Genomic DNA, 16,635 nt, shown 5'->3' on the forward strand with positions numbered 1-16,635 from the left:
AGCTATTCCTGCAGAGGTCCACTCCAGCTATGGCCGCTGAGGTCCACTCAGGCTTTGGCTGATGAGGTCAACTCTAGCTATGGCTGCTGAGGTCCACTCCAGCTATGACTGCTGAGGTCCACTCAAGCGATGGCCGCTGAGGTCCACTCCAGCTATGGCTGCTGAGGTCCACTCCAGCAATGGCTGCTGAGGTCCACTCCAGCAATGGCCGCTGAGGTCCACCAGGCTATGGCCGCTGAGGTCCACACAGGCTATGGCCGCTGAGGTCCACCCAGGCTATAGCTGCTGAGGTCCACTCAGGCTATAGCTGCTGAGGTCCACTCAGGCTATGGCCGCTGAGGTTCACTCCAGCTATGGCCCCTGAGGTCCACCCAGGCTATAGCTGCTGAGGTCCACTCAGGCTATGGCCGCTGAGGTCCACCCAGGCTATGGCCACTGAGGTCCACCCAGGCTATAGCCATTGAGGTCCACTCAGGCTATGGCCACTGAGGTTCACTCCAGCTATGGCCACTGAGGTCCACTCAGACTTAGGCCACTGAGGTCCACTGAGGCGACGGCCGCTGAGGTTCACTCCAGCTATGGCCGCTGAGGTCCACTCAGGCTATGGCCACTGAAGTCCACTCAGGCTATGGCCTGTGAGGTTCAATCCTGATATGAGGCAGAGGACTGCCCTACATATGAAGTGGGTCCCCAGCAGGTGTGAGGGGGATCTCTGTACCTTCAGCTGAGCAGGTGCGCTGCAGCTTCCACAAAGGGAAGATTTGCTGAGCAGTTGAAATGTTTGTTGGGGCCACTTGGCAAAGTTCTTTTTTTTCAAGAATTTTTTTTCCAAGCCAGGAGGTTTTTTTTGAAAACCAACAGAAATGACCATGACACGCAAGGAGTTTTCTCTGCGAGAGTGGGACTAATATGCGTTTTTCCTACATGGAACTGCCAAACCTCGCCTAGCCGTCCTGGCTAGGGATCATGAGTGATATCACCCATCCCTGAATAGTGTTGACGTCCATGATTTGTACATGACGGCCCTGTCGCAGGCGAGCTATCAGTGTAATGGTTTATGCCGCAGGAGCTAGTGGGGTTTCAGCTGATGTAAATACAGAGCTGCTCCAGTGGCTAAATAGTGAGGGAGGTGGACCGTAAGTCAGACCATCACTGATGTTGACTACTCTGATCCCACTAATCCTGAATGAGGCCTAAAGTGATTTGTCCAGGATCAGTCTGTGTGATCAAATGAGGAAGCCAACATTCCACATGAAATTGTCAAAACAAAGACTAAGCCAGCTGCCAGACTAGTATCATTTGCACACCTATAGTAAAAGTCCTGCGCACTCAAATAGTATAGTAATACATCTGGTTGATGCAGTGTAAAACCAAATGGAACCAATCCAACGTAGAAGTTCTTTCATTTCTTTATTTGGTCATCACACAAAAGGACACACAGCCAGCCAACACGTGTTTCATCAGAGAAACAGTGTTCTCCGACTCTTCAGGGCCCTATGGCTGAATTCCAAGTTAATGACATCCCCAAGCCGGTGATAATTCCAACCCGGTAGAGTATGCTAGTTCTCGTTGAGGCGATCACCTCCCAAGACTCAAAATTGCGAGATAAGACAAAAGAATGTATTGGCCCGGATCGGTCTTGAAATTGCACGTGTTCGTGCTCTCCGATACTCTCGTTCCACCAAGATACTGGCGTCCTGGTGTCTGTATTGCAATGAGGAAGCCAACATTCCACATGAAATTGTCAATACAAAGACTAAGCCAGCTGCCAGACGAGTATAATTGGCACACCTAAACTTATGAAACTATATGTAAGAAGGGCCATTTATCTGCTTGACGCAACAAATGTGACAGGAGACCCTATGGCGTTGATCCTGCTCCACGCTGAAAAAGCCTTTGATAGGGTCTCCTGGTTTTGGACCGCCATACAGAGAATGGGGATTGGTTCTGGTTTTATTTGGGGCTGTACAGGCACTATATATTAAACCCACCACCGCATTGATAAATGGAGAGTTGACAGAGCAATTTCAAATCTCACAGGGGATTCTGCAGGGGTGTCCTTGCTCTCCTTTGCTCTTCACAATGTATATCGACCCTTTCATTAAGAGGTTAGAAAATAATCTGATTTTTCGTGCACTTCTTAGGCATGGGCACAACACGAAAATGGTGGTCTATGATGACAACTACACGTTGGTAACCCGCCGATCTGGAAACTTCTATCGAGGCGATCAAATTAGAGGCCTGAAGTTTTGGGGAAATGTCGGGATATGCCCTAAATAAGGAAAAGACACAAATTATCCTTAATGATAAAATAGAATGGGCTGACCCCAGAGTGGTGAAAAAAGTAAGGTACATCGGTGTGAATATATTGGCTAATTCCGATGTAATTGTTGATGAAAATCTAGCCTCTCTAGCCACTGAGACTAAGAGTTTATTGTATAGTCTGGATAATTTGCACCTTACTTCAATAGGCAGATTAACGTTTTGAAAAAGATTGTCTTTCTGGAAAATTCATATTAAGAAGTTTGATAACCTCTTTTCACAATTTCTTTGGGCCTATTCTCCGCCCAGAAGGTCTAAAAAGTTTTTATCACTCCCAAGGGATAGAGGTGGATGGGCTCTCCCCAACTTACAATTGTATTAATGGGCTACCACCCTGCAACACTGTCCCGTGTTATTACAAGATTGCTCTAATGGTCAGACTTTGGAACCTCCCTCGCCTTTTGAACTATGAATTGGGCCAGAACCTGGGGTTGACTATGGCGGCAACTTGAACTGGGGTATTTTAAAAGGGTGAGATTTAAGACCCTTCTTGCAGTTTATAAGGTTATTAACTCTGTTCACAAACTCTTAGGTATTGGTAGATTGAGTTTTTATACCCCAACGAGAAATAATGAGAATCTACCTGAGATTTTTGGAGACCATTAATTTGGCAACTTCGATCAAGGCTGGGATAAATAAACTCGGGATCTTCTTCTCCCCTGCCGAAATGATATCCTTTAGAGATTTAAGAAGTAATTTTGGCCTCAGCCACAGTGAGTTCTTTTAATATCTACATATTAGGATTTGTTTACAGCACTAGGAGGGAGGGCCAGCCGGTTTAGGTAGAAGTGAACTCATAGAAAACTGATCGACAGTAACCCTCCTCGAATAGGGACTATTTATCATATCCTTAATAGCCTGATGACAGATGATCTTGTTGCAAGGATTTTGTTATGATAACCTAACGACTCAGAGCTCACTGTACAGACTGGGGGCACGATGTATGTCTAGAGATGTCGAAAAACAAACCTTTTCTCATGTATAGACCTTCGTGAAAGCTAACTTTGCAAAAACAGCTAAGCAGTGTCATGTGCAAAAAGCAGCAAAAGGGAAAATGGTGTTTAAACTTCTAATAAGCCATGCTAACTTAACATGCACGCAAAAAGAGGCCCATAAACCATACTACACCCTCCCTTGTTCGGGGAACACACAGCAATCTGGGCAAACTTTATAGAATGCAGAGTTCAAGTTCGAATGAGACAAAAACTAAGTTGAGAAATTTTACCAAACTTGAGAATAGTGAATAGAAATTCAAATATAATAATCAAGTCGGTGAAAAAAATCACTAGTGGCCATGGTGTGAAAAAAAGACCTCAAACATGTAAGGAAAAATTAAACATTAAAAAGAAAAATATTCACAAGTTCTAAACGTGCCTATGAAGCAGAAAAAAAATCTGTACTTCAGTCCAACAATGTATAAGCACCATATGTTGCAACTGCCTCCAATAGGAAGTCGTTGTTATCATCGATGAACATTTCAGCCATCGAATTAAGTAAAGGGAAAGAACATACATGTTCTTCGATTGCCGGAGCCTCTAGTACCATCAGAGGACAACTCTGTCTTATTTCAAAATAACTGCGATCCAGAAAGTCATTGGCCGCAGTCCAAATGTTCCAATTGCTTAGAACCCCATGTGCCGCTGTGCAGGCCATAATCCCGGTACTAGAATAATCGATTTTATGAGCAACTTAGGTACTCAATAGTAGATTAAAATCCAGGTCAGGAGACATCGTGTTGCAGAGACACAAATCCAAGGGCCCATTCAAATCTACAATCCAGGTAATGGAAAACAGGCTGCACGCAAGTGAAGATAGAGAACCGGAAAGATAAACCATACTTCACACTTAGAGTCGCCAAAGGCAGTGATCCATAGAATTCTAGCAACCGGATACAAAGGTGGAGCAGCCGGGCCAGATCGTCGTGGGGCACAAACTGTGCATCCATTTTGTAGCAAATCAAATAACAGCAGAATGCCGGAGCCTAAAGCCAGGAGCAAGGTGAAACTGCCAAAGACACTCGAAAAAATCGAATGAAAAAATGCAGGGATCACACCGAATATAGTCTGAAATGAGGTCACAAGGCCAGTGCATACTACTTTTAAAAAAATGTGCCAGGCCAGTAGTTGATGAGGCATTTAAGGTTGTGTGAATCAAAGCACCAAAATGCAGGGGCAGGTCTGTATTTAATAAGGCATTTACCTCAGTACGAGTATTTGCAACATGAAGGATGAATGTCTCACGCGCAGATGTAAGGGGAACTTCCTTCTGGGACAAAAGAGCTCTTATTCGACTCATCTTGTTGAACTGTGCTTTCAAGGTCGGAATCGAGGGCCAGATGGAAACATCGAGCCTGCCATGCGGAGGAGGGAACAGCACATTCTTGTAGCAAGTCACACGCTGGGAAACTGTATCGATATAAGCGATTCCCGCATGCATCCCACAACACTCTTCATTATTTAATAATAAATAACTACCGTTTGCAAGCAATGTGAATGTCGGTGTAATGGCCGGAACTGGAGTACCTTTCAGAACACAGGCTAAGTTCGGTGCAAGCACATTACAAGAGCCGTGCAATTCAATCAATCAATCAATCAATCAATCAATCAATCAATCAATCATAGCATTTATATAGCGCGCTACTCACCCGGAGGGTCTCAAGGCGCTTGGGGGAGGGGGGGGGTCCGCTACTGCTCGAACAGCCAGGTCTTGAGCTGCTTCCTGAAGGCGAGGTGGTCTTGGGTCAGGCGGAGGTGGGTCGGGAGGGAGTTCCACGTCTTGGCGGCGAGGTAGGAGAAGGATCTTCCTCCTGTGGTGGCTCTTCGGATGCGGGGGACGGCGGCGAGGGCGTGGTTCGTTGATCGAAGCTGGCGCGTGGGAGTGTAGAAGTTGAGGCGGCTGTTAAGGTATCTTGGGCCTTGGTTGTGTAGGGCTTTGTGTGCGTGGGTGAGGAGTCGGAAGGTGATTCTCTTGTTGACCGGGAGCCAGTGCAGGTCTCTTAGGTGTCCGGAGATGTGGCTGAGTCGGGGGATGTCCAGGATGAGTCTTGCTGAGGCGTTCTGGATTCGCTGGAGTCTCTTCTGGAGTCTGGCAGTGGTTCCGGCGTGGAGGGAGTTGCCGTAGTCCAGTCGGCTGGTGACGAGGGCCTGGGTGACCGTCTTCCTGGTTTCGGTGGGGATCCACCGGAAGATCTTACGTAGCATGCGCAGGATGTTGAAGCACGATGAGGAGACGGCATTGACTTGTCTGGTCATGGAGAGGGAGGAGTCCAGGATGAAGCCCAGGTTGCGTGCGTGGTCTGTTGGTTTGGGTGCGCTGCCCAGGGCGGGGGGCCACCAGGAGTCGTCCCAGGCAGAGGGCGAAGATACCAGGATGAGGACTTCCGTCTTGTCTGAGTTCAGGTTCAGGCGGCTGTTCTTCATCCACTCTGCTACGTCTTTCATCCCCTCCTGTAGGCTGGCTCTGGCGGTGGCGGGGTCGTTGGTGAGGGAGAGGATCAGCTGGGTGTCGTCGGCGTAAGAGATGATGTTGAGGTTGTGTTGGCGGGCAAGTAGAAGATTTTGGCATGTTAATGAATGATCTGGTGTTGTGGTGTAATCTTTGCCATTTAAAAAAACGTCCTTTCCATCCCTCAAACACCTATATGTGACTGGGAGATTCCAGACTTCATGAAGATAAGCTCCTCCCAGGGGCTCAGACCTGCCTATGGCATAATGTTTCATGCAGGACTCAAATTTGAAAAGGGAAAAAGGGAGAGTTATTAACCCATGGATGAGCCATATTAACCCATGGATGAGCCAAACTGCCAAATTGGATTCTGCTACTGAAAAGGGTAAAGGTTCTAACTTTTCAATATGCAACAGTGAAAACGTGGCATCCTTCATTGACATAAATTGCTGTTTAACAGTCAAATTGAAAAGCAGAAATAATAAACTCGTGTTCATGTAATCCCATGGAACTCGGCCATGTTTCAACGTTTGTAGAGACCAGGCAAACTGCATAACAGAACGCAATTGATTTTGACCATGATACACTACTGAAACATCTTCTTGCACAATATCAACCACAGATGACACAATATTATCTAGAGTGTAAATTCGGGAAGAAAGTGTGTTAATGTTATTATCTACAATGGCAAGCACTTTTTATAAATTGGCCTGATCAATAGCTCTAAGCTTAGAAGCAGGTTTAATTTGTGACAGTTTCCAAACCTCATTGTAAGCAGGATATATCCATCTTTTCGATCTACCTGCTGCAGGACCTTTTACAAAATCATTTAAGTCGACAGTTTCAGTCAGTTTGGATAAATGTAGCTTAACAGACGCTAAGTATGAATGTCTGAGCCAACTCTGGCATAATTTGCCTACAGAATAGGTGGTGACTGAATGTTGAGTCTGAAAGCGGGGATCAACTCTGACCTCTGTATAGCCAGGGTTCAGACCCAGAAAACGGTGTTGGCATGAATCTGCATTAATGCTAGAAACATTAAAAGAGGAATTTCTCAACAGAGCTTGTAAGTCACTCAGGGAAGTACTGATATAATTATTCCAATGGGGACATTCACCCAAATCTGGAAATGAAGGAGCATTTATTTTTTTAGAAGTAGCCCATCCAAAGCAGGTGGTTTGTGAAATAGTGTCATTCAGAAACAACATATGGTTTGGGATGAGACATGCACGATGCAAAGCCTCAGTGCCTTGCACTTGCCAACTTTTACAACCCCAAACAGATTTAAGATCAATACTAACTCTCCACAGTTCATAGACCCCCAACAACGAACTGGTAATAAAGGACTTTGAATACAGTAATTTTGTGTGGGTAAGTCTAACCTTGGAAAAGGACTTTTCAGTTAACTTAAAATAAAATGCATTAGGGTTGGATTGATCAAAATCAGTAAAATAGGAAAACGTTTTCAAAAACGTTTTCGAGCTGCCTTCCACTGGCGCGGGACAGTGCTCCCACTGTGTGTAATTACCATATTTCTAAATGAATTAGTTTTATGCAAAAAGTGATTGTCAAAATGCTGGTAACAGTACAAATCACCATAATTCGCAGATTCCAAATATTCTTCAGCATCATAATATTTCAAATCAGTAAATAAAACCTCTACAGCTTTAACGTCCCAATCATCTTACCGAATATTTTGATTAACCAGATCCCCCATAGAAACATGGAGTACATTGGGCACATTAATAACCTCTGTGGGACCATGCATCTGGCACTTTACAGCATCCCATACAATCCCATCTAAAACGGGCCAAGCAGTTATATTCACAAATGTCTGGTCCCTCTTCATGATGTGCGAAGAGGAGTGGGGAGCCAAAGATCCATCAATCACTCAAATTGAAGTACTTTCCTCAACATAGTGTCCATTGATAAAACTGAAAAAATATACCACAAATCCTATGGACATGAACAAAAAAATTGCAATCAGCACCAGCCAAATGTAAATCCAAGGAGGAATCAAAAAATGTTTTTTAAACCAAGTAGCAAAAATCAAAACTTTGGAAGGGGACTTACATGTTGGAAGAGCCAGTGTCAAATGAAAAACGGGATTGATTAGCCACACGGGTCTCAGGCATAGACAAGTAAGTGGGGTAAGTATATTCAGTGTCATTAAGAGGATCACCAGCAGCTTGATTCAATAAAGGATTCGTAAGTGGACTAATTTCAACGGCAACAGCAGGCCCGATGGCAGGATCCGGGGCCAAAACAGAGTGTCGCACCATTGCTTGACACGAAACCGCAGGCGTCATACAATAGAGAATCGGCCACCCTGTGTGGTTTGACATTGTCAATTGAAATGTACCTGTTTCCCTTTCGCCCAGGAAGAGGCGGTAAAATGACTGTTCTTGTACCCTGCACACCAAGCACAGCATCTGGAGCTCGATAGGAAGGACCAAATTCTTTTTTGTTGTCGATCTTCTCTGGGACCAGTTCTCCAACTTGGGGTAGCCAGCCGACTACCAGAATCTGCAATGCAGCTTCAGACGTGGAGGGCAAGTGTTCCTTTGCAAGACTGTCTGTGGTCTTTTGTAGGTTCTGCAAAACATTAGAATGTTCATCTATGTCAAAGGATGCGGCTCCCGCCGCCAAGTCTAGACCATCAAGGTCCGGAACAAACATCTTGATGCCAAAGAGCATTTCGTATGGGGTCCGCCCACCCAGAGACCTTCTAGGGAGAATATTTAGTGCATGTTGTACGCTATTGAGGTGGGTAAGCCAGTCTCTGCAAGCACCTAAAACTTTCGCTGTGAAGGATTGCTTTAAGTCACGGTTTATCCGCTCCACAACACTATTACCCTCAGGCTGTTATGGAGACAAAAATTTGACCTGGACCCCCAATGAAGCCATGGCATCCTTGTATGCCTTAGAAGCGAACGCTGGACCTTGGTCTGAATGGAAGTTACCACACGCAAAAATTCCCACAAAGACACGCAAATCCCTTACGACAGTTCTAGCATCAGCGCTCCTTTGCGTCCACACCCAGACAAAGCGCGCGCATGAGTCAACTGCTACTAAGATGTACTTATACGCAGTATCAGAGGAGAAAGGATCGCAGTGATCTAAATAAACACACGCAAGTGGTTTATTAGATATGTACAACTGAGTTTGAGGCGGGCGTGCAGCAGAAGAAGGTTTAATTTGCTGACAAATGCCACATTGAAGGACAAAATCACGTGTCTGTTTGTACAAACCCCGCCACCAATATCAATGCTGGAGAAGAGATACAGTAGCTGACACACTGGCATGCGCCAAAGCCATCCCGGCGTGGGCTGCTGTAATCAAAGCCTGTCTGCGGTCCGCGTTGGGAATCAATCTGTCACCAACGTCGTTAATTCTCACATAAGGAACTTTATCAGAACTTAAATGATAAGAGTACTTCGAAGGGAAACCCTTAGGATAATTATCTCCCTTCTCAGTTGCGGCAATAGCTACCAAGATGTCATCATCAATCTTACTTTTGGAACGTGTAACTGCTGCCACTGCAAATGTTGCTACTGCTGTCTTAGCAGCCTCATCCGCGAGACAGTTGCCAACAATGCGAACCCCAACACGCTGATGACCCAGAGTATGAATTACAAAAACGAATGGGAGTCGTTCTTTGAGCTCAGCCACTCGAACCCAGATCATCTTATGTTTTATTGTGCGTCCCTTGGAGTCACGATAATCATTTTGAGTCCAAAAGGGTAGATTGTCATTGTAAGACCGAACACAGTAGTAAGAGTCACTCACAATAAGAGTAGTCACACTGGGGTCCGTGTCAGAGCACAAAGTTCTGCCAACTGGGCGGTACAGTCCCCTAATGTCTGTGTATGCACGGCATCGGACTTGAATTTACCATCCAGCATAGTAACAACCACAGATGCACAGGCCGTGGAATATGCGTGCCTTGAACCCATAGCCGCTTGCGCACTTCCATCAGTATAAATGATACAACAAAAATCCTCAAGTGGGCGCATAGTCAGAGGAGCAAGATGAACAAATTCATACTGCAAGAACTCTTGAGTCTGCAAAGAGGAATCAAAAATGAACCGTACATCCGGGGATGTCAAGGATGTTGCCCATTGTATCCACCGAGGGTGCAAAGCTTTGGAATTCGGTACACTGGCCTTCGTCACTACCTCCAAGGCAGGATACGGAGTAACAACCACAATGCGCTTTCCCTGCGACAGTGCACGTTCCTTAAGAATTGCCATCTGAACTGCTGTCAAAAAATTTTCCACAGTGTACAAGTGTGACTTGTAAGCGATAGTGACTGTGTCTCCCTCATTAAAAGTGAGGTACGTGAAACCCACCGCCTCTGGCATGATTCTTATCACCAGGTTGGTGTGGTTATCACAAGTCAACAAGAATTTAGATTCAAGGTCAGCCTGCAAAGATTGCAAGATGGCTGAATGTTCTGGAAGCCAGCACGATTTGGAAAAAGTAGGTCGTATCAACGCATAAAGCGGCTTGATACACTGGGCATATTCCGGAATGTATGTATGACCGAAATTTAAAAAGCCCAGTAAAGATTGTAGCTTTTTCAGTGTTGTGGGAGCCTTTTTGACTCCTGTTGTGGACTGGTATGAGAGTAAAACAAAAGAGTGTTCTCACTTCCCACCATTCCTGAGATGGCCCTACGTTGGGCACCATGTTGCAAGGATTTCTGCTCATACACAGAACTGTGCACAGAGACCTAGGACATTAGTGAATTGTGGTGTACCAGAAACTAACCTCAGTACCTAGAAACCCCAACCAGCTAGCAATCAGTGTCTCCTTAGCTCTTCGTCCTATAGCAAAGTAACCAATGATTAGAAAACCTAGAACATGCGACTTAGGACCATCTCAGGAATGCTGGCAAGTGAGAACACTCTTTTGTTATACTCTCATACCAGTCCACAACAGGAGTAAAAAAGAGACAACGTGATCTCAAGCGCAGTATTTTAGTCAACATAAGCAGACATATGATTAAAAATAATATGGTCAGCATGGTTACAACTCCATAAAATACAAAAAGAGGAATCATATTACAATGATAGTGCAAACAGGTGATAAAGCGCCTAGTTTAAACACCCTCCCTATATAGGAACTATGTATTATAAAACTATAGAAGGTCTCTTGAGCTTGTTTTGGGGGACCCCATTACCTGTCCGCTCAGTAAGTGTAAATTACATCTGGATCTGCTAGTCTCTCTGCATCCCTGGAATCTTCCAAGTGTGTGAAATTATGGCAAGTGTGCTATGATAAAGGCGCCAGAACCTTGCTCGGCTTCCAGCTGCCAAAATGTTGTGTCTAGAATGTGTTACACTGACACGCCGATAAACAGGCTCACATGTTATGATAACCTTGACGGCTCAGCACTCACTGTACAGACCGGGGGCACAAAGAATGTCTAGAGATGTCAAAAAACAAACCTTTTCTCATGTATAGACCTTCATGAAAGCTAAATTTGCAAAAACAGCTAAGCAGTGTCGTGTGCAAAAAGCAGCAAAGGGTAAAATGGCGTTTAAACTTCTAGTAAGCCATGCTAACTTAACATGCACGCAAAAAGAGGCCTATAAACCATACTACAATCTGAGCAAATATTTCGGGGAAAGGGCAATCCAAAATAGGAATTACTGATAAGGCCTTTCAACAAGCCCTCTTATACGCACAATCTGATTTACTTTCCGCGAATCTTCAGGTCCAATTTTATAAAACCTGTGTTTTTTTATATTATAAAATTGCTAAATGGGGAAAAGGCAAAGGCACCCGTTGCCCCTGTTGCTCTGAATACAGGGCTGACTTAGTGCATATGTTTACCACTTGTGGTGTTCTTTGGCCTCTGCTGGAGGAAATTTGGGGCTATTTTAGAGATACTTTGTCTCTGAATTTAACTTTAACCCCCTCAGTGATATTATTGGGAGTATAGGACACCTTTGGAAGAAAGGAGGAGGGGGGCTTGATTTTTATTGCTATGGCCAATCTTAGACTTTTTATTGCCGCTGCATGGCCGGATGCTAAACCCCCGATTTACGCTAAGAAAGGAATCCGAGCCAGGAAAAGGGGATTGAATATATGGGATCGCTTGACCAACTGGGTATGTCATATAACCCTGTAAAAAGAGGGAAAACATAGGCACAAAGGGTACCCTTGGGTCAATTTAGAATGAATAAGCTTATTTGCATTTTGCACTTGCCACTTTTGAACTCTTCTTGTCTGTCTTTGTTTTCTAGAGTTATGCTGCTACGATTGTAAAAATGTATATCTAAAACTGGTGTGTTTTATGTCTGTATGTAAGGCACCATGGTTTTAAGCATGTTTTTATGAATTAAGCTAATATTTCATTGAGTGTGTAGGAGGGTTGAGGTGGGGAGTGTGATAAATTGCTTTGACAAATGCACAGTGGTTGTATACTTTCTTAAAATGGCAATAACCATTAAAAAAAAAAAATCCCATGAAACACAATTTCACACTCACACATTATTCATTATAAGAAAGGCTGACCAGCTTGTTATGTCAATGCATGTTATCTAGATTCCTTTTCTTCAACCTCAAGGTCACACGTGGGGTCTGAGCTAAACCCTTCTGGAGCTTATAGTTCTCTGATGCTCTAAGGAACACAACCATCAAGCATTTATAATGCAATAGGTCTCGCATTTGCGAGAGTTTAAGCTATTGGCATTGTAACTGACAAAGGCTTTTATTTATGTTTTAAAAACCAACACGTAAATAGAAGGCATTGCCATTTACAATGCCAATAGCTGAAACTCACAATTGCAAGACCTATTGCATTGCAAATGCTTGTTTGTTTTATCTATTTAGTGCTGGTGACGCCCGGTGCAACAATGTTTGTTGGCGCCCCCAATGACAACCTCCACCACGGATTCCCACCACCACCCTTTAGCAGTGCCCCTCAAGCCTCCATAACCACACTCTCTCTGACACATTTAATTAGTTATATTGTGCCACCCACACCAGTGTAGGGTGTCTGAGGACTTTGCATCACACATACATTACACAGAGACACCGATACTCGAACCAGGATCCTCCGCTCCTGAGTCAACAGCTCTGTCCTCTGTGCCAGTGCCTCGCATGTATAATATTGATTCTGGACCGATCAGTACACTTATCACCAAAGAGTGCTCAATCCATGTTTGTCATTTAGCCATGGAGCAGCTACCCGAGAGCCACCCACCCTGCATCTTTTGTCCTCTTCTTCTGTTGCCACCTGTCCTGATGCACACCTCCAACTCCATGTTGGTCCCCTTAATGGTAAAAGAGTACCTAGGAAGCGTGCGTATTGTATATGCTTTAAGTGGGAGAGATGGAGCAACATTTAAGTGTGGGCATCAACATGGTGGGCATAGATCTTTACATAATCTTGTCTTGTTAGCAGTAAACCAACGTAATTCGATTTTCTTTTTTTTAAATCGTGGGTTGTCTGTACTATCGGCCGATGCCTACCGTGAAATTCGAGGAAACCTGGTATGGTGCTGCTGCAAGGGGAGCCCCTTGTCGGCAGAGTGACACAGCAGTACAGTCACAGCTACGTCTGTCTGTACTGAGTGCCGATTTTAAGTACAAGGCCCATAAGTGCTTTATTTCCCTATGCCACTTAGAGCTAGAGGCTGCCCTATTATTGTCAGAAGCCTGCTGTCACGCTCACCTACCCCCTTCAGAAACAGTACATTGTAGCACCCAGCGGGCACTTTAGCATGGCAGCATTGGCAACACCAGTAGGTTTTGCCCATGAATGCAGCGCAGATGCTTTATGCAGATTCTGTTCTGCATCGGCAAATACGGAAACACATGTTAATGTGTGGATGCGAAGGAGAAAACAGCAAACAAACAGAGGTACTAACATATTGAAGGCTGGTCCAACACACTCTTAAATATGATGATCCTCTCCATTTTATTGTATGTCCAAGGCAAAAGAATTGCAGTCCCTGAAAGGCGAAACTAGACCCTAGAGGGGACCGTAGGTAACACAACCATAGGGCAGCTGGTCGCAAAGGGTGGGCGGTCAGAAGCCCGCAAAATCCCCCAAACGGCATTAGCTTTGGGGTTCAAAGTGCCCAATCAGGTAGCAAGGGGCATGGTTGGCATGAGGCTAAAGAGGGTGGTAAGCAGAGGCTGAGCAGTGGTATCGCGATTGTTGTTGGATAGATTGTTGTTGTAGAGCGAGTCATCACTGCTACCCTCTTCGCGTTGCTGTGATTGCAGTTCCGCTGCCATCCGAAAAGGACTCGAGCACCACCTAAGAAGCGATAGGCGGTGAGGAAACTGGGTTTGAACCCGGTTTAACAGCAACCAACATTAGCCTGGTGGCAGTAGTGTAGGCATGGAGGCAGGCACGAACATGGAGGCAGCGGTCAAGAGGACATGCCAAAAGCCGTCCCACTTCCGGGAGGAAGAAGGAAACTCTCTCCCAACTGGCATGGCCCCTTCAGCGTCTCCGGGCCGTTTGGGCAGAAAAAGAACAGCGCGGACGCAACAAAACATATCAACGCCGCTGAGCAAAGAGTAAAGTAAAACAAACATTTTAAACAGAGTGCATTGTCCTTGAAGTGGACACAGTGAAAATATAAATAAAAAAAGGGAGCGCTGGGTCCCTAGCAGGCGCCAGGCTCATTAAAGTAATTTAAAAAAAAAAATATATATATATATATATATATATAATATATCGATATGTATATATATATATATATGTATATATATATATACATATATATATATACAATGTAGAGTGTATAGCGCTGCAGCATTACGCTTCACAGCCGAATGACAAAGAAAGTGCCTACCAACGAATTGAAGGAGACAGTCTAACGCTGCAAGCAAACGATCCAGTCCGGATGGGCTGTCCCAAAAGAAGACAGGGTGGTAACAAAGAAGCCTCGTTTTCAATCGGAGACCAGCGTTTAGCATAAACAATGATGCCAGCCAATGAGAATGATGGGCGGGGCTTCAACCCCACTTCTTAAATCTGCTCGATTACAAAAAGCCTTGAAGAGCAAGCAGCGCATGCGCGCTGCAACGCAGGTCTGCAAGACCTAAAAAGCAGAATGTAGAGCTGAAATGCAGTCAGCCAGAAATATTTGTCTGAAAAATGAACTGCTGAGTAACCCTATCTTGGAGAACAAACATGCCTTTGACAATTGACACCACCCTGTCTCTTCATAGATACACCCTCGAGTGCAGAGCAGGCCTTTCTATGCTGCATTCATACTAAAGTGAATTCAATTTATTTAAATGCACTGTTTTCACGAGAACATGCCTGGTGCCCAGGTTTTAGGGAGCCCAAATATTATTTATGTGATGGTTGAATTCCTCAACCCCAGCTCTCCCAACCTCCACAAGAGTTATATTCAATAGCCGATCCAATGACAAACAAGTAAGATGTTAAAAGCATTCTTGTAAATCTCCAAATATGTCCATTTGTCATCTGTGAGCATGAACCGGCTTGATGAAGTCTATTCAGTTGAGGCACAGGTACTTGTGCAAGTTGTTGGCAGCCAAACCATTGTTGGATCGATACCACAGAACAAATCTTAAGAAAGTTGTAAATGTATATATCAAACTCAAGGAGCCAGAATCCAACTTATTATGCTATTGAACGCTAACACAAAACAAATGTAAGATACGCATGAAAATAAAAAGAATTTGAAACAGACCCATCAGAAGGGGAGGGACGAGGGGTCATTATTTTCATATTTCATTACTGCACTTTTTCAGGGTACCGTGCTCATTTATTTATAGATTTTGAAGCAAGTTTGTTTTTGGTATTTAATTTGTAAAACGGTCTTTGGGGCCCTGATAGAGAATGTTGACCCAGACCCCACAAAACTATCTGACCTGTCTGATTTAAAGTACAAAATGCACAAAATGGTAAACAAACGAATTAAACATTTTTTTCTTTTTTTGCAGAAGTTGGGACACAGGGGCCTTTAAGGAAGTCAAGCCCCCTGAGAGAAACTACTACATCATAGATCCTGAGTTTGCATCAGAGTCTGTGCATAATATCTGTTAGAAAGTTTAATTAAAGGCAGTTGTGAGCATCACCCTTGTGTGAGGTGTTTTTTTTCAGTGGCAGCTGCATCAGAAGAGGATTGGTGAGTCGGGAGGGATGGAAAAAAAAATGTACCTGTCAACGCCGCCGCTGCCTCACTTCCGTCCTCAGTCTCAAATTGGCTGCACCGGAAGCACAAGGTTCCCAGTCTCTCCCAGCCAATCACGATGCTGCATGGGCAGTGTCGTGATTCGTTTGAGCGGCCTGTTAAACCGCTCAGGCAATGCCTGTGAACCTGGGGATATTCTCCACCCAGCTGTGCAACACAGACAGGTGGAGAACATACTAAGTGCACATGACAGTTTGGCCGGCCAAAGAGGGCCGACCAAACCGTCTTGGGCACTTAGAGTGCGCAAAAATCTCCTCCTTCCTCTGGTGACGGCGAGCCCAGGCCGCACCCGCCCTGCCCTAACCTAGCTTTGAGTCGCACAGAAAAATAAAATGAAAATAACGTCTTGTTATTATATTTTTATTTTTATTTTTTCGCAACGCTCGTCCGCCATAGGAGAGGAGTCTCCACTGTTTTTTTCTGAGATCTAAGTGTTCTGCCAAAGGCTCCACCTAGAAATCTTTTTTTATCAATTATTATAATATTTGCCTTTTTAGGTCAAGCTGGAGAAAGCATGCGAAGGATGCTTCCAGCTCGACAACTATAGTCGGCATCTCCTGGGAATCTGAGACAGGGGATGTGCACGCGGCGTTTTCACTTCGTGGGCGCGCACGCCCAGGCCGGCGCCGTGCACTTCCCCTGTGTCAGATTCACAGCAAGACAGGCTCTCAAT

At 44.7% G+C, this 16,635-nt stretch overlaps 1 protein-coding gene across 1 annotated transcript in view; it reads left to right on the forward strand.

Moving 5' to 3' along the window:
• The window catches only part of SPMIP6 (sperm microtubule inner protein 6), a 153,029-nt gene extending 137,189 nt beyond the window's left edge, over positions 1-15,840 (forward strand). Inside the window, exon 4 of the mRNA XM_078677243.1 lies at positions 15,712-15,840. Coding sequence (XP_078533369.1) covers positions 15,712-15,814 — 103 coding nt within the window. The 3' untranslated portion in view covers positions 15,815-15,840. The remainder of the gene's footprint in view (positions 1-15,711) is intronic.
• The last annotated feature ends 795 nt before the right edge of the window (positions 15,841-16,635 follow it).

The sequence above is a fragment of the Lissotriton helveticus genome, chromosome 2_1 (genome assembly GCF_964261635.1).
Source record: "Lissotriton helveticus chromosome 2_1, aLisHel1.1, whole genome shotgun sequence".
Classification (NCBI taxonomy): domain Eukaryota; kingdom Metazoa; phylum Chordata; class Amphibia; order Caudata; family Salamandridae; genus Lissotriton; species Lissotriton helveticus.